Source organism: Molossus molossus, unplaced genomic scaffold, assembly GCF_014108415.1.
Source record: "Molossus molossus isolate mMolMol1 unplaced genomic scaffold, mMolMol1.p scaffold_m16_p_6, whole genome shotgun sequence".
Taxonomy (NCBI): domain Eukaryota; kingdom Metazoa; phylum Chordata; class Mammalia; order Chiroptera; family Molossidae; genus Molossus; species Molossus molossus.
This window is the reverse complement of record NW_023425399.1, coordinates 23,134,458-23,161,720: the sequence shown is the minus strand read 5'-3', so window position 1 is coordinate 23,161,720 and position 27,263 is coordinate 23,134,458. Positions and strand designations below refer to the sequence as shown.

The 27,263-nt window shown below is 50.2% G+C and overlaps 1 protein-coding gene across 1 annotated transcript; it reads left to right on the top strand.

Annotated features, from left to right (window-relative positions):
- Positions 1-2,463: 2,463 nt before the first annotated feature.
- On the top strand, positions 2,464-25,633 carry XKR7 (XK related 7). The gene is made up of 3 exons (XM_036246062.1): positions 2,464-3,047; positions 23,168-23,370; positions 24,678-25,633. Exons 1-3 carry the CDS (start codon positions 2,464-2,466, stop codon positions 25,631-25,633), a joined length of 1,743 nt encoding a protein of 580 aa, XP_036101955.1.
- Positions 25,634-27,263: the final 1,630 nt, after the last annotated feature.

Genomic DNA, 27,263 nt, shown 5'->3' with positions numbered 1-27,263 from the left:
TTCCACTCTCATGGAGCTTTCAGGCAATTCCAAGTAGGCAAACATAAAAAAATAAATAAATAAATTGCCAGTGTACTGATGTTAAAAAGGAAAAGACTATGGAAGTTCATAACAGGGGAGTGTCAGGGAGACTTCTCTGAGGGATAGAGATCAGGGCACAGCTGACTGGAGATCCAGGAGGGCTTCCTGTGGGAGACATCACCCCATCTCATAATTAACATTAATTATTCTCACCACAGCTCTAGGAGGAAGGCACCAGTTACCCCCAGCCCCTTCATTTTACTTTCTTTTCTGAAGCTAAGAGAAATTAAGTGACTTTCCCAAGGTCATGGAGCCAGGAAGGTGACAGTAGGTTTTGAACCTAAGTTTCCTGGCTCTAGAATCTCAGATATAAGTGTGTCTTGGACTGCCTGATTGATCGGGCTGATCCTGGGATGTAGAGAGACATGGGAGGTAGAGGGGCTCCCTCCATGGGGTGGGGCTGGAGGGCAGAGGTGAGAACCTAATTCTGCCAGGCCTCATCAGGACCTGTGAGAAGGCAGAGATCCAAACACTTGCAAAACTGGCCCAGGGCTATATGGGGGTCCAGCCAGAGTCAGACCTTCCCTCCGCCAGGACTCTGTGCACTCCAAGAATCTCCCTGCCTAGGGTTGTTGGAGAGACAGGGGGAAAAAAAGAGAGAGAGAGATTGCTCTTGTCTAAATCACATTGGGATTCACAATCCCCTTTTAGCCCAACCTACAAAAAAATTCCCACTAGTCTACACATGCCCTTGGATAGAGACTGTCAGCTTTGAATCCAGCCTGGAAAACTCCCTTAATTCTTCATTTTTTCTCCTCCATTTTCAGCCTTGGGCAACAGCTGGCACTCCAACCTCCAGAGCATTGCTGCAACCAGAACAGTCCCTGGACACTAAAGGGATGCTGGGCTACAGGATTGCAGATGGCTGCTCCTTCCTGACCCAGGGCAGCTGTCTCCCTTCATCTTCCTTTTTCTGCCACTCTGAAGCAGGGTAGTCCTCAAACTTCCCCTCCTCCCATCTTCTTTCCTCCCTTTCTCACCTAACTCTCCTGCTCCCCTTGGGAGGTAGCAAAATCTATTCTGGAGTCAGATAATGGGTTTGAGTTTGGCTCTAGCACTTACTGTGTGCCTCCTAAGAAATGAATTAACTTCTCTCTGATTCGGTTTCTTCATCTGTAAAATGGGAGGAAAGATACAAATCACCTCACAAATTGTGAGGATAAAACGGGTTGTAATTATACAGTGCTTAAAACAGTCCATAGCAAAGAAAGACTGTTATATGAGTGTTTATATATAATAAATGCCCTAGTATATTCACTTTGAGCAAAGGGGGCGGGGAGCTGGGGGTATCTGGGGTGTATGAGGGATCCTTTCCCCTCTCCTGGATTACTGTTATATTCTTCATCTGGTCTCTCCACCCCTAGGGTGCTTCACTGCGAACACTTCTTTCCTCTGGCTGCAGGGTCTTCTTTCAAAATCTTGACTGGATCACATTACCCCCCCCCTGCTCAAATTCTGCAGTGGTTCCCTATTGCTTCCTGGATAAAGCATATCTTCTGACCCTTTAGGATCTCATCCCTCAGAACGCTCCAGCCCCATCTTTCTCAGCTTTCCACATCTCTGGATCTGTGATCCAGACTTCCTTGAAAACATGCCCTCCAGTCTCAGGCGTCCAGATCTTTGCACTAGCCCTTTCCTCCACCTGGTGTTCCATCCCATCCCTTCCCTCTGATGTTGCCCCCTTTCCTGCCCCTAGCTACCAGGGCCGTGACCAGATGAAGGCAGTCCCTGAGGAAGGAAAGGAAAGAGTGGGGAAGAGACAGCAACTCTCAAAGCTGCAGTTTTCTCAGCTTCAAAAGACAATAAGAAAAGGGAACTCTCACGATCAAAAAAGGGGATGGAACAATATGTGAACACTCTGGAAACTAGGAAGTGGCCTTTTAGCATCTACTGATTGCTGAAGTGTTACTGGGATGCCCGCCTAAGCAGCCCCTTCCAAGTTTCTGGTCCCCCACCCTCCTCCTCAGACCCAGGCCATTGGAGGTAAACAGAGGAGCTAAATGGAAGAGGAGTGGATGGAGAGGGGCGCGGGTGAAGAAAAGAGAAAGGAAGGAAGTGGAGTGGGTGAGGGTGACAGGCAGAGAGCATGTGGCTGAGGCCCCACACCTTTGAAGAAACAAGGAGAGGGTGACCTGGGATGCTCTCCCCTCCCCTCTCCATCTCTCTTCCCAGGCGGGGCTCTGCCATCCGGCCACAGCCCAGGAGGGGTGGAGGAGGGGCGAGGGTGGCGCCGAGGGTAATGAATAATTGAAGTGGAGGGGAGGAGGAAGAAGTGGAGAAGGAGGAAGAGGAGGAGGCAGGAGCCACCCGCTTAGGGTCCTCCCCACTCCGCACCCCACCCCCGCCTCCCGGAAGTCGCTCCCCGCCTCCTGCTCCGCCAACATGGCCGCGAAGTCTGATGGAGCGGCGGCCGCGGCCGGCCCGGGGCCGGAGGGGGCAGTCGGAGGAGCCCGGGGCAGTGCGGGCGGGCTCGGGGACGCCGTGGCAGCAGCCGGGGGCCCCGGAGTGACTGGGGCGGGAGGCTCGGGGCCGCGCTACGAGCTGCGGGACTGCTGCTGGGTGCTGTGCGCGCTGCTTGTGTTCTTCTCCGACGGCGCTACGGACCTGTGGCTGGCGGCCTCCTACTACCTGCAGGGTCAGCGGACCTACTTCGGTCTCACGTTGCTGTTTGTACTCCTGCCCTCGCTTGTAGTGCAGCTGCTCAGCTTCCGCTGGTTTGTCTACGACTACACGGAGCCCGCGGGTGCCCCGGGACCCGCCGTCAGCACCAAGGACAGTGGCGCCGGCGGACCCTCCATCAGCACCAAGGACAGCGCCACCGCCTTCCGGACCAAAGAAGACAGCTCGGAGCTGGGTCCCCGGCGGGTGCCCTCCTCGGCCAGCGCCTACCGCCGCCGCTGCTGCCGCCTCTGCGTCTGGCTACTGCAGACCCTCGTCCACATCCTGCAGCTCGGCCAGGTCTGGAGGTAGGAGAAACGCGGGTGGAGGGAGCTGATTCTGAGGAGTGGGGGTGGCGAGGGGTTGCCTCCCCCCCAGTACTTCTCTCATCTTTCTAGGTACCCCCTCATGTCCTGACCGCCGCTTTGCCCCACCCTAGTGTAGATCTGATTTCTTCTCTGCCAGCTCCTCCCTGCCCTCTGCCCTCAACTCTGACCAACCCCAGTGCCATCCTCTCTAATTTGGCCATTGAGGGAGGAGGGGACCGAGCAAGAAGAGAGGAAGAGATCCTCGGGGGTGTGTGAATGAGGAGGGCCCTGGGCCAATAAGGATGAGTTTAAAGCTTGGAACAGAGCCCCAGGGCTCCCTCCAGTCCTTTCTGCCTGAGTGCTGAGCCTTGGTTTAGGAAAGATCTCAGAAGTCCTTCCTTGCTCTCAAAGATTCTCAGTTCAGAATTGCAGTCTATTCCCAACCTCCCAGGAGAAACGTGGAATTCGAGGCAGCTAAATGAATATCCCGCCCAAACTTCTTAGAGTTGGGAAAGGGTGTGCTGGACCCAGCTGAAAAGCTGGCTCCTGTTTCTTAGGACTCCCCCAGTGTCCACCTCCCGCCCCCACCTCAAGGGGGCCAAGAGGCTTTGGGATCTTGGTCTGAGATTAGATGGCCACTAGCTCTCCTTTAATCCCAGGACAGTAAGATAAAACTGAGGCTTTGTACAAGCAGCCTACTTCCAGGCTTCTTCCTCTGCCAGTACTAAGGGCATTTGCTGAGCTGAGCTGAGTTCACTGGAGACAGGGGGAATTCTGAACCTAGGGTTCCCCTTGAATCAGGGTTGCTCTAGTGGTTTAGGCTCTACTGTGCACTGACAGAATGAGCTTGCCTACCATGTGATCTTGGGCAAAACCCCTCTTCCCTCCAAGACTCAGTTTCCTCACCTGTGAAATATGGGAGAATCCCTCCTCCTCATCTCATTGGTCTACCATCATATTTTGCTTACCTGGTGGGGTGGTTAGGTGAGAGAAGGTCTGTGTGAGGGTCCTGCAAACTGCATTATGTTTTAGGAATGTAATAGATTATTATGATTATCACAGATATAGGGAAAGCATGAAAAAAGTCAAAGTCACAGTAGAGATGTAAAGGGTGATTATTGCTGTTCTTATATTTATTCTACTACTTGTTAACACATTCTGCCCAACTGAGAAGATTTAGTTCTGGGCTGAGGGTTGGAAACAGAACACCCAGGGTTTGTCCCAGCTGCTTACTTGCTGTGTCACCCTTGTTGTGTTGCCAAATTGCTCTCTGCCTTGGTTTCCCTATCTATGCCTTGCCTGGATTGATGTGTATATTCTATTTAGCTGCTCCAGGAGGAAAGGGCGGTGAGGTTGTACCCACACAAGGTAGTGTTATTATTATTAGCTTGACACATAAAAATATTCATGTCTACATCCAGGAACTAATCTGCATTTATCATTTTGTGCCTGAGTGGACAGATGGTGAAAGATATTTTTAGATTCTGAAATGGTAACTTCCTATTCTTGGTAGCCAAATCTTTATCCCCTTTACTTCAGCCTAAAGTGAGCCAGCTGCCCCTCAACTCACTGACCACCTCAAACCCCCCTTCTCCCCTGTTCAGAATCTACTTGCAAGAAACTGATACTTCTTTCTTGAATATAAACTGATATCCCTCAAATAGGGCAAAAAATGACCACAGAGTGGGGGTGGGTCCTCAGGGGAGTGGCTGGAGACAGTTGAGGGTCCATTGAGCTCCATGGTTTCTTAGGTAAAAGGGCTAGGTATTTCTACTCTCCCCATTTGTAAAGTAAGGGGGTTGGCATGGCAAACTAATGGTTCTTGGAAGTGTTTAATTTGGCTCCTATAGTCCTAGCTTCTCTTGAAAAAACAAACAGAATCTAGCAGTATCTGGCCTGTAACAATTTAGACAGGATATATGTGCTCCAATTGTCCAGCTCCATTCCCTTTTATCACATTTGGACCATTTCACTTAAGCTTTAGGGGCACAAGAGTCCTTATTTACAGTTCTATAACAATTATTTTATTAAGCACACACTTTGTGCCAAGCCTATTGTTTGCCTTTTTACCTGTTTCATTTCCTATATCCCTCCTAAGAAAACTCTGATGTGGTTGTATTAGCATTCCTACTTAACAGATGAGGGGATGGAGGCTCAGAAAGTGTGCATCCTTGCCCAAGGTCACACAGCTAGGAGAGCTGGGACTCAAGACTCTCTGCCTTCAAAGCCAAAATTCAATTTACCCATCCTGCAGTTCTGCCACTAATGTGTCCCCCAAGCTCAAAGAATTATGAGTCTGAGATCCCAAGATTTCCAGGATGATAGAAAGTCAGGACTTCTGCTGCACTGAGATAAGAATGTAAAAGAAGGGGGAGGGAGTTGGGCCATGTGGGTAAGGATGGGAGAGAGTGTATATAGTGTGGAAAGTGCTGGTTTGGGGGAAGTGGATCAGAAGACCTATGTCTCCATCCAGGTTTGTAACTAGCTTGCTAAGTGACTATGGATTGAGACTCTTCCCACATCTGGGCCTCAGTTTCCCTGTATGTCAAATGAGAATATTAGATTTGATGACCTTAAGAGCCTTCCTTTTTCTGTAATTCTGACTATGAGTCTAGCTGTCAGAGATAAAACCTCTGGGCACATGTCCCAAAAGCTTTGGCTTCTAAAATAGCTGAGGGTCTGGCTAAATGGAGGAAAATCCAGACAAGGTACAGAGAAGCCAGCAGAGCTGGTATTCCTAGAAATTAAGCAATGTTGGCACATGTTTGCTTACCACATGAAATGTTCCCACACTGAACAGGTTCATGTTCAGCAGGACTTGGGGAAGATGTTCTGAGTGGTGGAACCTGGGGTAATGAGGAAGGAGATGTGTGTCTGAGCCCTCCAGGATCAAAGTGGGGAGACTGGCCAGTTATTCACCTCCTGATCTCATGCCCCCAATTCTGAATAAAATAATTTCAATCATAAAGATATCTTTCAATTCCTCATGCTTGTACAATGCTGGATCAAAAGCTTAACTACTTTAAGAAGCCAGGTAACACAGACCTGTGTCAGTAGGTGGATATCAATCAAGAGAACGTTATGTGTAAGCAATGTCCTAAAGAAAAGGGAAGCCACTACCTAGCTCCAGCTGCTGTGCCACAAGAAATCGTGGACTTGGTATTGTCAAGTCTTGACTTCTCAAGAGAAATGGAAAATTGGGATTTTTCTGTGAATTCTTCCAACTTTCTACTACTAACTAATATTTTTTAACATAGCGTCAAACAAAGAAAACACATTCGTGGACCTGCCCTCTTTGTGGCCTCTCTGGTCTAGCGCTACACAATTGATAAAATCCTTTCTTATTCTGTTTCCAAACAACCTTGCAAAATGGGTGTTGGTATTATTATTTTAAACAGAAAATGGGGCTCTGAGGAGGGAGATGAGGGGGAGAAATTCATGGACACCATGCACCCACTGTGTCCCAGCTGGCCCCATGTGAGGTGCTCCAGGCATAGGATCTCTTTTTACCCTGGAACTGTCCCTCTGTTGGCTATTGATATACCCATTTGCCAGACAAAGAAGTGGCCCAGAGAAGTCAAGTAAGTTGTCCAAGGTCACCCACTAAGGAAATGGGGGAGAGGTGAAGTGCCAACCCAGTTTTGCCCAACTCCCAAGCCCAAGCGCTGTCTCTAGCACTACCACACCATTTGCACTGGTAGGTCCCAGATCAATGGCCATTTACAGAAACAGTTCAACCCCCCAAGAGAAGAACACATGCATCCTTTGGTGGTACATGAAGCTGGCTGTGGGCTGGACACAAAACTGTGTTCATTCCTCCCTCCCCTCAACCCCAACCCTCTAAGCAGTTAAACCACTCGGTGTTGCTAAGCCAATTAAAGTCCTAACCCTATCTCCTCTGACCCTGTGGTCAGCAGAGTGGTAAGCCATGAATCCTGCTTTCCCTAATCTTGAATTCACTGGGCTCCAGCTTTGCCCAGATAAGCATGGTTTGCTAAGCCAATTAGAGGGAGATGATCTGGCATGGGATTCCTTCCAGGCTGTCAGGATCTGGGGGACACCAGAATGTGGAGGGAGGAAGGCAGACTGGGCTTTGAAGGCCCTCCCTCTAATACTCCCTCTATGTCTAGGCCTAAGCACTGCTCCTTCTGCCTCCTCATGAGCCCTAAACTCTGGAGAAATCCTGAAATGGATTAGTGACCTGCTTGGTGTGAAAGCTCTGTGTCACCTCTCTGGGAAGCTATATTCTTGGAATAATGGTTAAGAACGGACTCTGAATTCAAATGTTCTCAGTTCAAATCCTGATCTTATTACTTCCTATATGTGACCTTGACAAGTCATATAATCTCTGTGCCTGAGTTTCATTCCTTGTAAACTAGAGACCATAATGATACACTTCTTGAGTTGTTTTAAGGTTTAATGAGATAACGTGTGCCAAGGGTTTAGCAAAGGGCCGACCCCATTGTTAAGTATTCAGAACCATTGGCAGTGATTAGTGCCATCAGCCTGGGCTTTGTTCCCTGCAGAAGGAGGTTTGTTCATTGAGCAGGTGGCCAGGGAGGGGGCAGGAAGGCAAGAGGGCCTTCAAGGCCCCAAAGCCATAAGGACATGGCAGCTGTTCATTTTATCTGCAATCATTCATTCAGCAAATATTTATGGAGCACCTGCTGTATACCAAGCACTGTGTTAAATGCTGGAAATAGAGTAGTGAATGAGACAAAGTTTCTGCTCTCGTGGAACTCAATAAATGGGGGTAACAATAAACAAACAAAATATAATATACATTATGTTGTGGGTGATGCAAAAAATAATAATAATAACTTACCTCCTACCTTCTAAGTTCTTCGAGCTGGGCTAATAATCAAATTTAAGAGACAGATTTACAGGAGAAAATGTCTAAAGTTTATTACAGATGTACCTGCAGGGGTGCCTTAAGATATGAGACCCAAAGATACATTGGGCAGTTGAGTTTATATACCATTGTGGACAAAGGAGAAGGGAGGCAGTGGTCTGGGATTTCAAAGGGAAAGCAAGTAATTCACAGGAAGACAGCACGCAGTAAACAAATTCTTGCTGGGCCACCCAGAAACAATGGAACACACATGGAATCTAGTGAATAGATTTTTGTTTGGATTGTCCCTGTCTGCAACACTTAGTTCTTAGGTGCTAAGGTGAATTCCCTTCCTGAAACAAATTCTTCTATCTGAATTTCTTTAGGCAGGTAAGGAGGAGGGTCAAATTTCTTTCTGAGTCTTTTGTTTCTTAATAACCAGCTTAAAATCAATATCCAAAAAGGCATATTTTGGGGTAGCAAAACTTTAATCACCTTCAGTATGCATAATATAAAATATAATGGATCAGCCCTGGTGCATAGCTCAGTTGGTTAGAGCGTTGTCCTGATACGCCAAAGTTGTGGATTTGGCCCATGTTCAGGGCACGTACAAGAATCAACCAATGAATGCATAAATAAGTGGAACAACAAATTGATCTCTCTCTCTCTCTCTCTCTCTCTCTCTCTCAAATCAAATTTTAAAAGTTAATATAATAGCCCTGGCCGGTTTGGCTCAGTGGTTAGAACTTTGGCCTGTGGTCCAGGGAGACCCGGGTTCAGTTCCCGTTAAGGGCACTTACCTCTGTTGCAGTTTGTCCCCGGCCCTGGTTGGGTCATGCGGGTGGTGGCCACTCGATGTGTCCCTTTCACATCGATGTTTCTCTCTCTCTCTCTCTCTCTCTCTCTCTCTCTTCCTCCCTCCCTCCCTCCCTCCCTCCCACTCTATTTGAACAAAAAATGGAAAAGTGTCCTCTGATGAGGATAAAAAAAAATTAATATAATGGATCAGATAGCAGTAAGTGCTATGGAAAAAGTGAAGCAAGGCAGGAGGCTACAGAGGCCCAGGGAAGAGGGTGTGACTCTGAGATAAGGCGGTCAGGGCAGGCCTTTGGGAGGAGGTGGCATGTGGGCAAAGGGCTGGATGAGGTGAGGGTTAGCTGTGTGGAGGTCTCAGGAAGGGTGTTCCAGGCAAAGGGAAGGAGAAGAGCGAGAAGTCCTGTGTGGCAGAAGCAGAGTAGGGGAGAGTGCAGGAAATTATTTTGGACAGGTTGGCTTGGATTAGATCACACAGGGCCTCATAGGCCACAGGAAGGACTTGGGCTTTCACTCTGTATGAAGCAGGGAGTCCACGGGGATATGAGCAGGGAAAGAACAGGGGCTTGGCTTATGTGTTACAACCTGCACTCTGGCTGCTGGATAGAAAATAGATTGGAGGGAGGCCAGGGTAAGCCTGGAAACCCATGAGGAAGCTTCTCTACAATCCAGGTGAGAGAAGATGGGGGCTGGACCAGGGTAGTAGCAATGGAGGTGGGGGTCTGTTTCAGGCAGAGTGAACATATCTTTCCTTCTCTGGTCAATTTCCCTATTGGGGCCAGATAGTGAATAGTTAAAAATCCCCACTCTGGAATCAGCCATATTCTGATTCCAGATGGCATGATGTGTGTGCCTTGATTTTCTCATCTGTAAAACGGACATTCTAATAATAGTGCCTATCGCATGTGGCTTGGGGGAGGAGTAAATTAAAGAGTGTATGTATAGTGTTCAGCACAGTGCCTGGAATACAGGAAGTACTCAAATCTCATTAGCCATTGCCGTTTGTATTATGATTTGTAAAATGGGACAGGGTTGGATTCCATAGTGGTTTCCAAATTGTATTTCATGGCCCTCTCACCGCCATTTCAACCCGAGTATCTTTGAGTTTCTCTTTATTGATATGTTGGTTACCTGTCTAAAATTTTGTTCAGTCCCACAGCTGAAACATGGTTACAACCCCCTGAACTCGGTGACTCCCCACAAGATTCCTCCCTGCTCTCACTTTGCAGGGTTGTTACAGTATAGCCTCACCACTCACCTCCTGGGACACCCCTCTCCAGGACTCTACCCCCACTGCCCTGCTCTCCCGCCCACCCTCCGCAACAGGCCATTAGCGCTGCTCCAAACAGACATAGTGGCGGCAGTTGGGCCCATCGTCCCCTGTTTGATCTATAAAGACCACACAGAAGCCTTGAAGGGAGGAGGGAGGGCTGCCAGGAAATGGCTTTGAACCCAAAGCTAGGGCGAAGTTCCCTGGGGAGAGGAAAGAGGATGGGTTGGGATCTACTCTGGCCTCTCCATTCACTGCCCTGCCTTTGTTACCAGGGCCTCGGAATTCCTCCCCTGGGAAATTCTATCTGCCTCCAGTTTCCCCCTTAACCCACCCCATCCCACCTCCACCGGTACCGGTAGCCAAAATGTTAGCTCTACAGCTCAGGTCTGACCTTGCCACTCTGCAGCCAGAGGACTGGTAATGCGTCCCCCACGCTCTCACCCCCGCCCCATAAGTCAGTCCAATTGCTTTAGCCTGACACCAGGCCCTTTGCCTCCTGCTCTTTCGTCTCCTTACTGCTCTAGCCCCCGGCCCCCATGAGCCACCCACCCCTTTTCCTCACACCTCTGAGCACTGTCTGCAGTCCTTCCTCCAGCAACACCCTTTCCCAGCCTCCTCCCAGTGGAATTCTGCACCTCCTTCAAGGCCGAGCTCAAGTGCCCCGCTTCCAGAAGCTTTCCCTGAACAAACCCAACACGGGCCACCCTCTGGCCCTCAGACCTCACCTCCCACTCCCTCACTCGGGCAAAAGTTGTGGAGTTTTGTTGTTGTGGGTGTTGTTGTTGTTTTCAATCTAAAATGGAAATTGCTTAGTTGTTTTGTTTGTTTATAAAAGACTGGCACACTTTTGTTGAATCCTCAGCAGCACAGATAAGATCTAAAGACCCCCCCCCCCACACACACACACACTCATTATCTCTGGGGATGGAGAGGTGAGGTTAGGGGAGATTTCCACTTACTAATTAGATCTTGTATAGCTTGAAGATTTTACTCTGGTTTTTTAATTAACCAAGAAATAACATGCATACATTTATCTGTTAATAAAAAGTCAGATATTACTGAAAATTATAGCTACCATTTATAGAGACTTAGATTAGACCATTCTTCTTCACAATAATCCTGTCAGATAGGGAGTGTAGTGAGGAAGAATAAGGACTGTGGAGCCCAAACACTGGCTCTGCCACTTACAAGCTGTGTGACCTTGAACCAGTCACTTAACCTCTCTAGGCCTCAGTGTCCTCATCTGTGAAATGGGATAATAACATCCCTATACAAATGGCTACTGTGAAGTATTATTGAATTAATACATGGGACGTGCTTTTCACATCTCTTATATGGGCCAATACTGCTAGCGAATACTAATTGAGTTAGTGGAAACTGAGGAACAGAGAGGTTAACAGCCTCCTAGTTAGTAAATAGCAAAGCCAGGGTTTGAACCGATACAGTCCAGCCCCCAAGCCCACACGTGTAATCACCAAGGGATACTACCTTCCACTACTTAAGTGTATTAACCATGCGTTGCTTTGGGAAGAGGGGAAAAAGTCAGAAAAAAATAGTTTCAAATTTGATCTCAATATTAAGTACTCACTGTTAAGATTCTGGCTGCTTCTTCTCAGACTTTCCCCCTAGTTATAATTACTCATTCCTCTTCAGCGTCACAGTCCTGATCATATTCTGTTATGATCCTCTGCCCACCTGCCTGGTTTTCCTACCAGATTACAAGTCCCTGGGGGAGTTGAGGCCATGTTCTTTCCCCTCTCTGTCCCCCATGGTGACTGGCCTAGAGCAGACCCTCTGTGGCTGTTGGTAGGCTTGCACCAAGCCCACTCTGGCAAGAGAAGGTTCTTAGAACTTAAAGTCTGCCGAAGTAGGCTTTGCGTCTGTGTCTGACGAAAGGGGTGGTAAGGCAGTGTAGGAGCCCTTTGCCTTTGTGGACATGGCACTGAGGTCTGCTAGGTCTGCACCTGCAGCCTTCCAAACTGTCATGGACAGATGCAGGCTAAGGGCAGTGCATGTGTACTTGTATCAGGTATAAAGGGAACAACCCTAGGCTGAGTTGCCAGGAGGATGCAAGTGTGGCTTACCTAAGAGATGGAGGAAATAAAATTCCTCCTATGCAGTAGATGCTTAATAAATGTTTGTTTGAACTGAATAGAATCTTTTAAATCAGACTCTTGAGCAAGAAACACTTCATTGCCTGGGTTCAGTTACCCCATCTGTAAAGTCTAGTTGGGGGTTTGAGAATCCTGAATGAGTTGTCCCAGGACTCAGACAAGAGAGCAGAGTAGCTGAGGGCTGGGGCCCTCGTGCAGCTCATGGCTCCATGACTTACTAGCTATGTGACCCTGGGCAGTCCCTTCACTAGCCAGTACTCTAGTCTATGAAATAGGAATAATGATAGTATTCACCTCTTAAGGTTCTTGTAAAGATATCAGGAGATAGTATAAATGCACAGGGCTTTTCACATACTATATATATGTTCAGAATATGTTAACTACTATTACTATTATTTTTGGCCCAAATTGCAAGCAGTGCATTCTACTTGCTTAATAACAAGGTAGTGGGTGGGAGAGGGGAATAAGAGGTCCTAATGCTCATTAACTCTCTTCCACTGACCTCCCCCCCACCATGGAAGGAGACTTGTTTTGGGCTCCAGAGACGGTGTGAGCACAGATGACAACCCAAGGTTAAAGGAGGCAGAATCTCATTGAATAGAAGCAAGAACACCCTGACAATCAAGCTGCCCAGAAACAGCAGGCTGCTCCCAAGGGTGGGACCTCCACATCACAGAGCGGGCAGACAGCAGTGGCTGCTTTGGCAGGGAAGCGGTAGCAGGTCTCCTGGGGAGGACTGGAGAACAAACTGGATGATCTCTAAAGCCCCTTTTAAGAGTCTGTGGCTCTAACTTGGGGGTTTTTTGGTGCTTGGCGACCAGACCACAGGTTGCAAATCAGTAGCCAATGGGCAAATCCAGCCTGAGGGTGTTTGGCCCACGCAGTACTTTTTCCCCTACTGTTTAATGAAACATTTTATTATGGAAAAATAATTAAATGTATAAGAGTAGAGAGAACAGGATAATGATTCTCCATGCCCCACCACCTTGGCCAACCTTGCTTTATCTGGGCCAGTAGCAGCCACTAGAACTTTCTGCAGTGACGGAAATGCTCTATATATTTGCAGTATCCAAGACAGTAGCCACTAGCCACACATGACTATTGAGCAATTGAAATGTGCTTAGTATGACGGAGGAACTCCATTTTAAATCGTATTTAATTTTAAGTAATGTAAATGTAAATAACCTTATGTGGCTAGTGTAGGACACATAAGTATTGGAGAGCTTAAGTCTAGACCCCACCTCATTTCTTCTCTTTACATGTTATTTTGAAGTACATCTCAGACATCATATCATTGCATCTATAAACATTTCAGTATATCTCTAAAGAAATAGACTTAACAAATATATAACTAATATTATCACACCTAGAAAAGGAATAATACTTTCTTTAAAATTCATATGGTATTTTTAAAATTAGTTGCCAACATTTCCAAAGTGGGATGATGTTTTTGCTATAAATATCCTGATTTCCAGATATTCTTGAAAATTTAAAATTCTAGCCACACTAGGTTCACATTCTCCCAGGGCAGTAATCAGCTGGAGCTGAGGAGCAGCTGCCTTTTTAGGCAGGGACCCCTCAGTCGTTCTCCAGAGTCCTTCAAAATGTATCAACTTGGCCCCTCCCTGTCCTCCAACTGGTTCATGACATCCCAACTCTGCACGGGATATCAGGAAAAGAGAGAAAGGGGGGACAGAGTCTTACGCTAGAGTATGGGGTCCTGGGGTTTAGTCTCTGCTCTGTACCCATTTCACAGATAGGGAAAGTGAGGCCAGAGAGGGGAGGAGGTCTGGCTTCAGTCACACAGTGAAAGACTTAAGAAGCGGGAACCTGGTCCCAAAGGCTTTGCTGGAAAGGAAATGCCTGCTTAGCTATTCTGAAAAAAGAGGATCTGGCTGGGTGCTTCTAGTGGTGGGTGGGTTAGGAGAGGGTCTCAGCTTTCTAGCCGAGGCTAAAATTAGTGGCAGGGAGCCCTGGCCAGTTTGGCTCAGTGGTTTGTTTGAGCCTCGACCCTCAGACCAGAGTCACGAGTTGGATTCCAGTCAAGGGCACATACCTCGGTTGCAGTTCAGTCCCCAGCCCTGGTCGGGGTCGTGCGGGAGGCAACCACATCTCTCACATCTGTTTCTCTCTCTCTCTCCCCCTCCCACTCTATCTGAAGATAAATGGAAAAATATCCTCGGGTGAGGATACAAGAAAAAAAAAATTAGTGGCAGGGAAATGTCTGGCTTCAGCCCAGCAAAGAAAGAGGTGCTCTAACTCTCTAGGGGACTGCTAAAGAGGAGGGAGACAGCCCAGCTCCCAGCACCACACAAAATGGGAGCCGAATGTGTAAAATCACATCCTTTGCTGGCATTTATGACTCATTTGGCTGCCAGTCCCAGGAAGATTTCCTATTTTGAATCCATGCAGAAGTGCTCAGCACTGAGGGGTGGGCAGATGTGGAGGGGGCCTCAGGGCCATTCCCCACAAGGGCTTCCTGGGCCACACTGCAGGTGAGGTGGTGTATGACCAGGGACCCAGTGTTTCCCAGAGAACCTACAGACAGCATCTGGGTCCCCAGGGAGTAACTCAGCTTGATTTGTGCCCTGTGGCGAAATGGGAGAGTTAGCCAGCCTGGTTTAAGATGCAGCTCTGATGCTTCTGGCTGTTGACTGTGGGCAAGTTACTTCTCCAAATGCTTGCTAAATGTCTCTGGACCATTCTCCACCTCCCACCTGGTAACTGGTCTTCCGCCTTCCACCCTTGCCTCCCTCCAATCTGCTCCCCACAGTCAAAGTACTCCCTCTAAAATGCAGAAGTGCTACCTAATCCCATCACTCCCTTCTTTAAAACCTTCCTGTGGCTCCCCAGTACTCAGGTAAAGACCAAATCCTTCACCACAGCCCACTTCATCTCTTGCTTTCTTACCTCCTTCCCTAAGCTGCAATAATTTGACCACTTACTGTTCCTCCCATCTCAGGACCTTTGCCTATGTTGTTTCTCTGCCAGAAACTTTCTTCTCTCCTGCCTTCACCTGGTTAACTCCTGTGCCTGCTTCAGATCATGGCTCACTAGCCACCTCCTTCAGAAAGCCTTCCCTGATTGCTGTGGCCTTCCCAAGCTGGGCCAGGCCCCTCTCCAGTAGCTTGCTCAGTGCTAGAGTATGGAACCCTGTTTGCAGCAGGTCTGGAACCCATGGAATATGTTTGTTGTTCCATGTTTACGTGATGATTTAATTAATGTCCAGGACCTCCACAGACAGTATCAGATGGACTAGGTCTATCTTGTTCACCATTGTGTCCCCCAGCATTTTAGCACAGTTCCTGGTGCATCGTAGGTACTCAGAAATGCTGGGTGAATAAATGTCAAATGAACGTTCTCTTTTCTGAGACTCAATTTCCTCATCTGGAAAATGGGGATCATGTCCACAAAAGCTCACAGGGCTGCAGTGAGGATGTTAGCTAAGTACATAAGAAGGTCTTTGATGAGTGCCAGTTATTTTCAGAGGGAAGACAAAGACCCCAGAGAAGACCCTGCTCTATGAACTTGCCCCCAAAGGACTTCCCTGACCCTCTTTCTCCTTTGCAAAAATTCAGGGAGCACCAGGGAAAGCCAGCCTAAGAATGGGCCTTGGTTCTACCGGAAACTAGAAGGCCTCCTTTCCCTGCTGGGGCCTCTAAGTCAGGAAACTCCTTAAGGCATCCCATTGGTCAAGTGCCCAGCACTGGGCTGAGCATTTTTTATACGTCACCGCTTTCTGATTTCAGCTCCTCCATAAGGTGGGCATCAAGCCGAGAGGTTCAGAGGGGGAAACAACTTGCCCAAGACAACCAGACAGTACGTAATGGAGCCAGAACCTGAAACTGTGTCTCCCTGACTCCCCCACGCCTGGGTTATTTCCCTCTGCATTTGACTGCCTTTGAGGAGCTTCTAAAGCATATTTACACTCTTCATTCATTCACTCCTTCAGGCAACACATATATATTGAACATTAACTATGTGCCTGGCATTAGGGACATAGCAGAAAACAGGAGGGCCATGGCCCCCGCACCATTGGAAAAATAGATGATAAATATGTAAGCAAGTAAATTAGATCATTACAGGTTGTAATATGTGTTATTAAGAAAAGAAAACAGGCCCAGCCGGTGTGGCTCAGTGGTTGAGCGTCGACCCATGCACCAGGAGGTCGCCGGTTCGATTCCCAGTCAGGACACATGCCCAGGTTGTGGGCCTGATCCCCAGTGGGGAGCATGCTGGAGGCGGCCAATCGATGTTCTCTCTCATGGACGTTTCTATCTCTTTCTCCCTCTCCCTTCCTCTCTCTCTAAAATCAATAAAGACAAACATTAAAAAAGGAAAGAAAACCGGATAACATGACAGAAAGTGGCCAGAGGGGTGAGTAGAGTGCTCTGGAAGAGGGTCTAGGAGGGCCCCTCTGAGGAGCAACCCTGAGCCGAGGTGGAAAGAGAATTGTCGGAGATTGGCGGGTCCCTTTCCAAGCAGAGGACGTGAGGCCGGAACGAGCATGGGCTGTTCAGGAGGCAGCAAGACCAGGGTAGCCGGAGAGGTGTAAGGTGGGGAGGGCGGAGGGAGAGAGGCCCTAGCGGTGGACAAAGGCTAGACTGCACTGGGCTCCAAAGGTCATGGCGAGAATTTTATCCTGAGAGTAGTGGGCAGTGGCATGACCTGATACGAGATTTCACAGCATCCCTCAGGCCGCTGGGTGAGGAACAATTCTAAGGGGGCAGTGACAAAAGGAAGGCCACCAACCAGGGCGGACGGAGGCTGCCGCTACTTAAAGTTGTCAGAGTGGTGACATCGGGTGGAGAGAAGTGCTTGGGTCCAGGACACAGATGCTGGGCCTTAACGTTATGAGAACTGGATGGGCGGGGAGATGGCCCGGTGAAAACTCCTTGGCGTAGGCAAGAACTGGGGTTGGACTTTCCAGTGAAGGACTTGAGCCTGGGTCTCCTGACTCTCCAGTTACCATTGTCACCCCTCCCACGGTTTTCTCTAAGCCCACATAATCCCAAGCAAAGCTTTTAGGTCCATCTCTGTCTAACACGGGTCCTGCACATCCTCCGTGCGAGAAGCACCTCTCCGGGGCAGGGGCCCGTGGAGAGCCACGTCTGAGTCCTAGGCGTGGCACTAACTTGCTGTGTGACTTTCTATAAGCCCCAGTCCCGTTCAGGGTCTCAGTTTCTTCATCTGTTAGATGAGGATAATAACAGTACCCACCCAAAGATTTGCTGTGAATGGACAATACTGTATAAAAAGGCTTAGCACAGCCTATCCTGCAGCTGGTGCTCAATAGATATGAGTTATCAACATTATTATTGACACCTGCACACTGTCCCCCTGCAGACCTACAGAGCAGTAATGGGCCCAGCTGTGTGGGGTGGCCTGCTCCTTTCCATCCGCCCTGCTTTCCCAGCTCCACCCTGCTCGTCTCCAGAGGTCTGCAGGCCTGGCCCACGGTGGAGACCAAGAGCTAGACAAGGCAGAGTGGGGGTGGGGGGTTCCTGGATGGAGCAGGAGCGGGGGCGCTGCTGGAAGCTGCTGTGTTTTTGGCCCAGAGTGTGAGGGGGAGTGGAGAGGGGAGAAAACACACACTCAGAAACACCGAGACTGACAGATGGAGGAGCTGAAGATGTGAGAGACACAGACAGACAGAGAGAGACCCAGAGTCGAGGAGAGGAGGAGCAGGCAGGGGAGGACAGCCGGAAAACTGGCATCTCGTTGAGCCATGAGCTGAGCAACAGACCAGCAGATGGACCAGGCAGCCAAGAGACAGACAGAAAGACAGACGGAAAAGCTGACCAGTATCCAAGAGGACAGACAGGCTATCCTGACATCCAAGCAACAGACAAACTCATGTCTCCAGTCTCTAAGAGCAGACAGACAGGCTGACACATGATCTCGGGTCAGATGACTAACAAAAAGACATAGTAAGAGATAACATGACCCATCGCCCTAAATGCTGGCTTCTCTCCTCTCTAGACTAGGTTGTGTTTGCTCCCAACCCCACCTTCAACAATACATACTGTTTTTTCAGCTTCCTCCTGGACATGCTTATTCACTGAGCATTAGGCTGGGAGTCAGCAAATTATATCCAAGATAGACCTCTGAGCACCTCTGCTTCTCCTGGAAAATGAGGTGAGGGGTGGGTTGGGGTGGGGGGGTAGAAGCTGTCTGTTAGGTTCTGGCTCTTGCTGCCCTCAGGCTGTTTAAGGCTGGGAGCTGTCAAAGTTGGCCAGGCCCACCAGGTTGAGGAGCGCCAGGGAAAGCTTCCTGGAGGAGGAAGGACAGAAATAAGTCAGTGAGGACAGGAATCGCCTCGAGGTGTCCTGGCTCAGGCAAAGAAGCCCTAGGGCCTCCAAGATCAGGAGGAAGGCAATACAAACACTCACATTTATCCATTCAACAAATATTTATTGAGTGCTTACTAGATGTGCTAATGCTGGGGACACAGTGGTGACCAAGACAGAGAATGTCACTACCCTAACGGAGCCACAGTGGTAAAACAGAAAATAAATGTGTACATTAATAAATAAGGTTTTTTTATAGTGTATGTTAAGAACATAAGTTATTTAGTAAGAGCAGAGGGGCTGACGTGTGATGGGTGACCTGCGAGGCCTCTCTGAGAAGGTAACTCAGGAGCCAGTCACAAGAGGATCTGGGGAAGGGGTGTTCCAGGCAGAGTAAGCAGCAAGTGCAAAGGCCCTGAGTGAGGAAGAAGTTTGGCTGGGTTTGAGGAACCCCGGGGTACTTGGAGTGCTGAGAACAAATGAAACAGCGGTTTGAAAGGAGAAGAGAGAAATAGGCCAGATGGTTTAGAACCTGCTAGCCAAGAGGACAAGCTTAGATTTTGTTCCAAGTGTGATGGGTAGCCCTTGAAAGGTTTTGAGAAGGGGAATGACATAATCTGACAGGTTTCCAAAAATACCCTGCTGATTGCTATGTGAATGTAGGGAGCCCACGGAGAAGGCAAAAGTCACAGTGGCGTGGACCAGGGTGGTGGCAACCGAGAGAATGGCTGGACTGGGGATGTGTTTGGGAGAGAGCAGATACATCCCCACCAAGGCTGGATTTTTTCCCCTGAGATGGAACATCCTACATGGGTGGTATCAGTCCCATTTGTGGTGAAGATCAATTTCTTCCCATTTCCTTTCAAACAGAGTAGAATCAGCTAAGCTTCCTGGAGGTTTTAAGAGAGGCTACTTGGTGAAGGAGCCAGAGGCCTCTACCAAGCTAGCATATGCTCCCCTCACCCCCACTATGTGCACATCCCTCTGCAGTTTACAAAGGCTCACAACAAGGAGGAAATGAGGCTCAGAGAGGCAGAGAGACTACCCAAGGCCACGTAGCACCTAGGGCAGGGCTGGGCAGCAGACCCACAAACTCAGCATATTGCCACCTTGCCTCTCTGACTCTCACTGTATGAGCTGTGATATGACGGAGGCAGGAGGGCAAGTGCTGACCCCCTTTTAGAGAAAGTGAAATGGAGGTTCAGGAAAATGAGGATGCATGTCCTGGGCAGGCTGTTTTAAGACCTTGTTGGCCCCACATCGATCAAGCATATTAAAATGCAGCCATATCAAACATCAAATGTAAATTATATATAACCAGATAAAAGCCAAATTGCAGTTGACTGGCTAATATCATGTTCTGGTTTGCAGACATTTAATTAAACATTTATTAATTTTGATTCTGCAGTTTTTCTCTGTGTTTTAGAGCCAATTTTTCCCCCCAGGCCTCAAACATTTTCCTAGGCCCATAAAAACCTCACAGGCCCTTGGCATATAGTGTGACTGGCAGGAACAGCCACAGATTTTGGTTCTGTTGCCAAAGCAGGCAGAGTATTGCTGAACCTAGGCCCTTTCATCCCCAGACTATGACATGATCTTTCTACACTCCCCGCTGACCCTGTTTTTGGGTCTCAGAGGCCGTCTTTCTTCCCCTCCCCCTTCCCTGCTCTGGCCCACTGTGGTCCTGGGCTGAGTGAGTCCTTTGTCTGTGGTTAGCTGGGCTGTGGGGCATTGGGAGCTAGCAGGAGTGGGCGGGGAGGTGGGCAGGCAGCCTGTCAGGTGGTGATGGATGCTGGCTGGGCTGGGGCCTCCCTCATGCTGACCAGGGCCAGGAAACAGATGGTCTTCCAGCCTGAGAGAAACTTCCAGGGTGTCACCCTCCCCCCAACTCCCCAGGCCCCTTCATGCCGGCCCAGCTGGTCTCTCCTTCCTGTTCAAAGCCAGAGCCATGGGAATGGGGAAGGGAACTGGGTCAGGGGAAGACGGAGGCTGGGAAAGGTGGTCTGTGTTTTGGCCCCTCAGAAGCTCTGGGCTCCATCTTGGTCTCTCCCCTAGCCGCCGCCCCCCTCCCCACCTCCAGCTCTGTTCTCTGTGCCTCCTCTGTGCCCTGCCTTAGCTCAGTCCTGTCATTTCAGGCCTGGACCAAACCCCAGCCTCTCCTGGCTTTCCTCCAAGCCAGCCTCCAGAGCAAGCTTTCCAAGCCACTGAGCTTATCACATCACCCCAATTCTGGGATAGAATTCAAATTTAGAATAAAATATGAACTTTCGGTCCAGAATTTGATGCCCCTCACAATTCTTGTTTTCTTATGCCCATGTCCATGAAACCCCCCCCTCCAGGCCAGCAAACCACTGGCCATTCCCCTAAAAGGCTATGTTCTCTCATGCCTCTATGCCTTTGCTCAACTCGTTCTTCCACCCGGAGTGCCCTTCCACCTCCTGTGTGCCTTCAAACACCTACTCATGCTTTAAAACTGAGGTCAAATGTTTCTTCCTCCAGGAAGTCTTCCCTGACCCTCCTCAGCCTCCCAGCAAAAGTTACCCATCTCTTCTCTGGATTCCACAGCATCTTAGAGAATCTATTTCAGCTCTTAGCTTGTCTCTCTCCCATGGGTGTGAGAAACACTTAAGGCACAGGATATGGCACATAGCAAGTGGCCAAAATACATTTGCTATATGAATGAATGACTCTGGCTGCAGGGATCCTTATGTGGGGAGTAGGTAGAGGCTCAGAGAATGAAAGATGGAGAGAAACAAATTTTTGCTCGTCAAAGAAACACAATCAGTCTGGAGCTGCTCAGAAGCAGAAGGCCCTGCCTCAGGTGGTAGGGACTCCCTACCACGAAAGTGTGCGAGCAGAGAGTGTAAATACATGGGACTGGGAAGTGCTAAAAGAATTTCAGCATTGGATGGGAGAGTCAGACTGAGGGACCAGGGATGGGAAGAAAAGCCCTGGATGGGATGTTTCCAGACAATTTTCAGAGACATTAGCTCTAAAAGGATCTCCAGAGTCATCAAACCCATCCTTATTGTTGGCTTATGGAGAAACTGAGGCCCAGGGATGACTACATCATTGCTAACACCAGGATACTCATTGGAGAAACTCTGGGTCTATCAGTTGATCCCAAATTCCAGGGAGCACTGTGGTTCCATCCTTGGGTTGGCTATACACAGTTGAATACCTTTGGCCTTCAAATAACATTCTGAAAATGCCCGCACTCTGTATTTGGGAAATCCCTGGCTCCCCAGTTTCTGATTCAGGCAATAGGGTCACTAAACATGTTGGTATTTTTCTCCCCTTGTTTCTGGAGAGATTACTTCTAAAGGAACTGTCTCTGGTTTCAACAAAAGGCACGCCTGCCTCATGAGTCTGAGAATTTGGGTGTTTGGGGGCCAGTGTCTATGACTGCAACAGCCAAGGGTGGAGCTGCTGGGCAAGGCACCAGGGCAGAGAGGAGAAATCAGACCCAGAGATCTGTGTGAACAGGTCCCTTGTCACCCAGTGGTCACTGCAGTCTATAGTTGCAAATTATCTTCTTATCCAGTTAATCCTCATAGCCACTTTGGTAGGGATTAACTAGGGCTCAGAGAGGATCTTCTTGCTCAAGATTACACAGCAAAGTCAAGAATTGAACTCAGAACTTCAGGATTCCTTCCATGCCCCTACTGGGTTACCAGAGTTCCATTCAGTTAAACCTTCAAACATTCACATATTCATTCATTCATTCATTCATTCATTCATTCATTCATTCATTCAGGCAACCCACAGATTGAGCCTGAACTGTGTGCTAAGAATTGAAGATACAGCAGTTAGCAAGCCAACCTAATTATTCTCACAGAGTTCACAGTCTGGGGGAGACAGATGCAGAAGCAAGCAGCTCCAACCCACTGTGAAAAGTGCAGGGTTGGAGGGCAGCCTGGGAGAGGCCCCTACTCCAGGTGGAGAGTGGTCAGCAGGGGCTGCCTGGAAGAAATCATGTTTATAAGCTGAGCCTTGGGGGAAAAGCAAGAGTTATCCAGGTTGGAGTGGGGTGGGGTGGGGGACAGGGTGGGTGTTCCAGGCAGAGGGAACAGCAGTTGCAAAGCCCCGTGGAGAGAGGGAGCACTGTGAGCTGGAATCTATGACCTGTACAGTGTAGCTGGAGCCAGGAAGTGTGTTGGGAGAAGTGATGTGAGAAGCAGCAGCAAAGTTTCAAATGCCAGGGAATCTCTAAGCAGCTTCCCTGTGCCTGTGGGGAGAACTGGGCACTCAGAGGTGGGATTGGGAACAGGCCAGAAAGCTGCTGGTGGCAACAGAACTAGGGGCTGGCACCAGGAACTGTTCCTGTGTGAGCAAACTACGGCATACAGGGAGAGGCAGAGTGGCATAATGGTTAGAGTGTGAGCCCTGAAGTCAGGCTGCCTGGGTGTGAATGCTGGTTCCACTGCTTCCTAGCTGTTGACCTTGGAGAAATGACATACCTCTCTGGGTCTCAGTTTTCTCATCTATAAAATGGGGATAATAATAGGGCTATTGTAAGCTTAGGATCCCGGTGAAGTAAGCAGACCCCAAAGAGCCAGAGCAATAATGACAAGAATGCTGGATTAGGCACTTACTTTGTGTAGAGCCCATTGGGAGCTCCCCAACCACAGCCCCAGAAGTGATCCTTCCAAAATGCCCATTTCACATTTGTGGTAATAGGTTCAGTACAGTAAGTGACTTGCCCATGGGCTACACACGGCCGCACTTGCCCTTTGCGCTTGCTGGGTGGCAAGGGTCGGGTGAGGAGTGGGTGCCTGAGCACCGCGTCCCTCCGGCAGGTACCTGCGCACCATGTACCTGGGGCTGCAGAGCCGCTGGCGCGGGGAGCGGCTCCGGCGCCACTTCTACTGGCGGATGCTGTTCGAGAGCGCGGACGTGAGCATGCTGCGCCTGCTGGAGACCTTCCTGCGCAGCGCGCCGCAGCTCGTGCTGCAGCTCAGCCTCCTGGTGCACCGAGGCGGCCGTCCAGACCTGCTGCCCGGTGAGCCCCGCCCCCCGCCCCGGTTCCGGGCTCTGGGAATGCCCTGCGTCCCTGCCCCACCCCCAAACCCAGGCTCACTCATCTTTGGTATTCTGTATTCTGACTGCCCCACGTGTCAACTCTCCCTGCTTCAGGCCCCCTGGAGATGACCTGTGCACCTCCTTACCCCTCCCCACTCACTGTCAAGGTTACTCTCACCACCCTCCAGGCCTCTGAAGACTTTCAAGTCCCGTCCAATGGCCCACTTACCCTCAGTGTTAGGAGAGACCTGACGCCTCCACCTCTTCTCCTGCTCTCAATCCCCCCCCCCCCATGACCCCCATTCGGCCCCTCCTCCCTTCCCCATCGTCAGGGCAGACTAGACCCAATTTCTGCTAAGTCCAAAGAGGCCCTTGACCCCATCACCACACCTCAGGCCCTCACCTGCCTCCTTCATTCTCCAAATTGTCCTGATACCAGCCTGCATCTCCCAGGGACCTCCTGCCTCACAGAACTGCCCCATCACCATCAGTTTCCAGAGAGACTGTCCATCCACCTTCTCATGGCTCTTCAGGCCCCTGGGAACCCTTCCCAGGCCAAGTTCCGGTCCCATGCATTCACCTCCACCTTGCCCCTTCCCTAACTCCAACAGACCAGGTAAACCCCTTCCTGTCAGAGAAAAGCCCATCCCTACTCTCCCTGGAGCCCCCTGTGCTCCTCCATACCAGATTGCCCAGCCCACTGTCAATGTCCTGAAAAACTGTCACAGCCTCTCAGGCCCCCTGGACATCCCTTGCCCAGGATACCAGGCCCCTATCATGCCACCCTAGATTTTCTCTCCATCCTCTCAGCTGTACTCAACTTGGATATCCCTCTTCACATCCTAGCCTCAACTTGGTGACCTATAGCTTCTAACAGTCCCCTCCTGGCTCCTCCATGCCCTAATTGTGACACTCTCCTCCCCCACTCTTTACCTTCTTTTCCGTTCCCAGAGTCCTAGACCCTAATTTCCCACCAAACCCCTGAACCCTAACAGTCCCATACTAGAGATCCAGACCTGACCCTTGTGGAGACCCAAATCATCCACCTTCCCTCTCCCTTTATGCTCCCACCCTTGCAGAAGTACCCAGCTCCATCCACTCTCACCTCCCATCATCACTCTTGAAGACCACCCATTAAGACCCTCCCCACACCCTGCCTGATTTATAGACCCTTCCCCCACACCTCCTCAGAACCCAGCTCCTGACCCGGAACCCTCCCCTCTACCCAGACTCCAACCCAGACCCACCCCTAACCCAACCCACCCCGCCCCCACCCTGTCTCCACAGCCCTTTCCACCTCTGCCTCCCTCGTGTCCCTGGCCTGGACTCTGGCCTCCTATCAGAAGGTGCTGCGGGACTCACGAGATGACAAGCGGCCACTGTCCTACAAGGGTGCCGTGGCCCAGGTACTGTGGCACCTGTTCACCATTGCAGCCCGCAGCCTGGCCTTCGCGCTCTTCGCCAGCGTCTACAAGCTTTACTTCGGCATCTTCATTGTGGCCCACTGGTGCATCATGACCTTCTGGGTCATTCAGGGCGAGACGGACTTCTGCATGTCCAAGTGGGAAGAGATCATCTACAACATGGTAGTGGGCATCATCTACATCTTCTGCTGGTTCAATGTCAAGGAGGGCCGCAGCCGTCGCCGCATGACCCTCTACTACTGCATTGTTCTGCTGGAGAATGCAGCGCTCACTGGCTTCTGGTACTCAAGCCGCAACTTCTCCACTGACTTCCACTCGCTCATCCTGGTCTGCGTGGTGGCCTCCAGCTTCGCACTGGGCATATTCTTCATGTGTGTCTACTACTGCCTCCTGCACCCCAACGGGCCCATGCTGGGTCCCCAGGCGCCTGGCTGCATCTGCCCTGAGGCCCCAGAGCCCTGTGGCCCACCAGCCGATGCTGTCACAAGTCCCCCAAGGTCCCTGCCCAGGACTACAGGAGCTGAGCGGGATGGGGCCTCAGTGGGGGGCGAGCGTGCAGGGACCCCCACACCACCTGTCTTCCAGGTGCGGCCGGGCTTGCCTCCCACACCAGTGGCCCGCACCTTGCGGACAGAGGGGCCTGTCATTCGGATTGACCTGCCTCGAAAGAAGTACCCCGCATGGGATGCTCATTTTATTGACCGAAGGCTCCGGAAGACCATTCTGGCGCTGGAGTACTCCTCGCCTGTCACGCCCCGGTTGCAGTACCGGAGCGTGGGGACCTCCCAGGAGCTGCTGGAGTATGAGACCACAGTGTAGGCCACGTTTCCCCTGCAAAAAGGATTGGGCTGGGCTAACCCCACATCGACCAGTGTTGAGCCTGGAATTTCAGGGCCACCAGGCCAAGGGGAAGTGGATCTGTTGGTTCAAGGGTAGAGTGGCTCCACCATTGGGTTCTTTCAGGGGAGGAGGCAGCCTTGTGGAGGCCCCAGCCCTAGACCCTGTTTTCAGCCCTGTGGCCCGTTCTCTAAACCCCCCTTGAACCAGGGCCCAGGGAATTAACTGGTGCTACACTCCCCATGAGCTGCCTGCTTTCATGAAGGCCTCTGTACCACCTCTGGTGCTGAGGCCACACCCTCTCCCCTGCCTGAAGTTGCCCACGTGTCACCCCTGGTGGACCCGTTAGAGAAGGGGCACTGTCTGGTCCACGACTGAGGCCCTGTGCTCCTGAGGGGGCTCTGGGGGTGGGCTGCCTCTTTGGTGGGAGATCTCTGAGCATGAAGGAGACCGTGGAAGATGTGGGATGAGGTGGGAGCGTCTGGTGGACAAGGTGGGTACCATTCCTGTAGGGTCCAAGGTCTGGAGCCTGGGCCAGAGAGGAATTAAAGGAGGGAGTTGGGGTGGGGTGGGGAGTTGGGGGTGGGGGGCAGACAGTGCTAGAGCTGGAGGGGAGGAAGAACCCTGAGATATTTGAGGGGTTCAAGCTGGCTGAAACATGAAGGGGTAATAGATTTGCGGGCGGGGAACCCTCCATCCAGAACATAGAGAATGTTCCCCAAGTGAACTCCTCTAGAGACACCCTTTGTTATGGGTTGTGTTATGGTTGAGGTTCTAGACACTTCAAGTGAAATGTTTCTGGAAACTTTCTTTGTTCTAGATGAGCATCTAGAATGTTTCTTATAGAAAAAGGTTTTGAACGCCACAGATAAAATGTCCAGGAAGATACTCTGTCTGAGGTTCTAGCACATTTAGCAGAGGAACTGTTCTAGAGAGACCTTCTTGGTTCTGGATTAAGTCCTAGAACACTTAGCTAATAAAATGTCCTAGGGAGTCACTGATCTGGATTCTGTTGCAAGAGTTAGTGCACTAGAGCCCTGCTGCTGTGCTCTGGGGAATTCTAGCCCCTGCCTTGGTAGAGGTGGAGGGGCCTCTAGAACCCCAGGTGAGTGGAATATTCTAGGAATAGGCACTCCAGTTCCAGACTTCTGGGACTCATTGGAGTTCTGTGCTCCTGTCCGCCTTGGTCCATAACCATCTTCCCAAGAGGAAATTGTCCTCAGGAACCCCTGCTACATTTCAACTGCCAACTGCCTTCCAGCTAGAAAAAATGAGCTCCGGGACGTAACATAAATCTTGGTCCTCAGCCACCCTGCAGATGAGGCTTCCTTTAGGCAGCTGGAAAATGGCATTGTTTTGCCCAACTCTTGGAACTTGTGGTTTGTTCCCATGTCCCAAATATCCCCTGGTGCCCATGAGATCATTCATCCAGGGCCTCGCCTCTCCACATGGGACAGCCAGTCCTGGATAGGGGAGGGGAGGGGAGGAGTAGGCAGTTTGTAGGATGAGGGGACAAAGCCTCTAGGCAGAGCTTGGAACCCCCCCCCCCCACCACCACCACCACCACATCCCCACTCCCCTGCCAACTAAGGTGTGTTCACTGCAAGGAAAC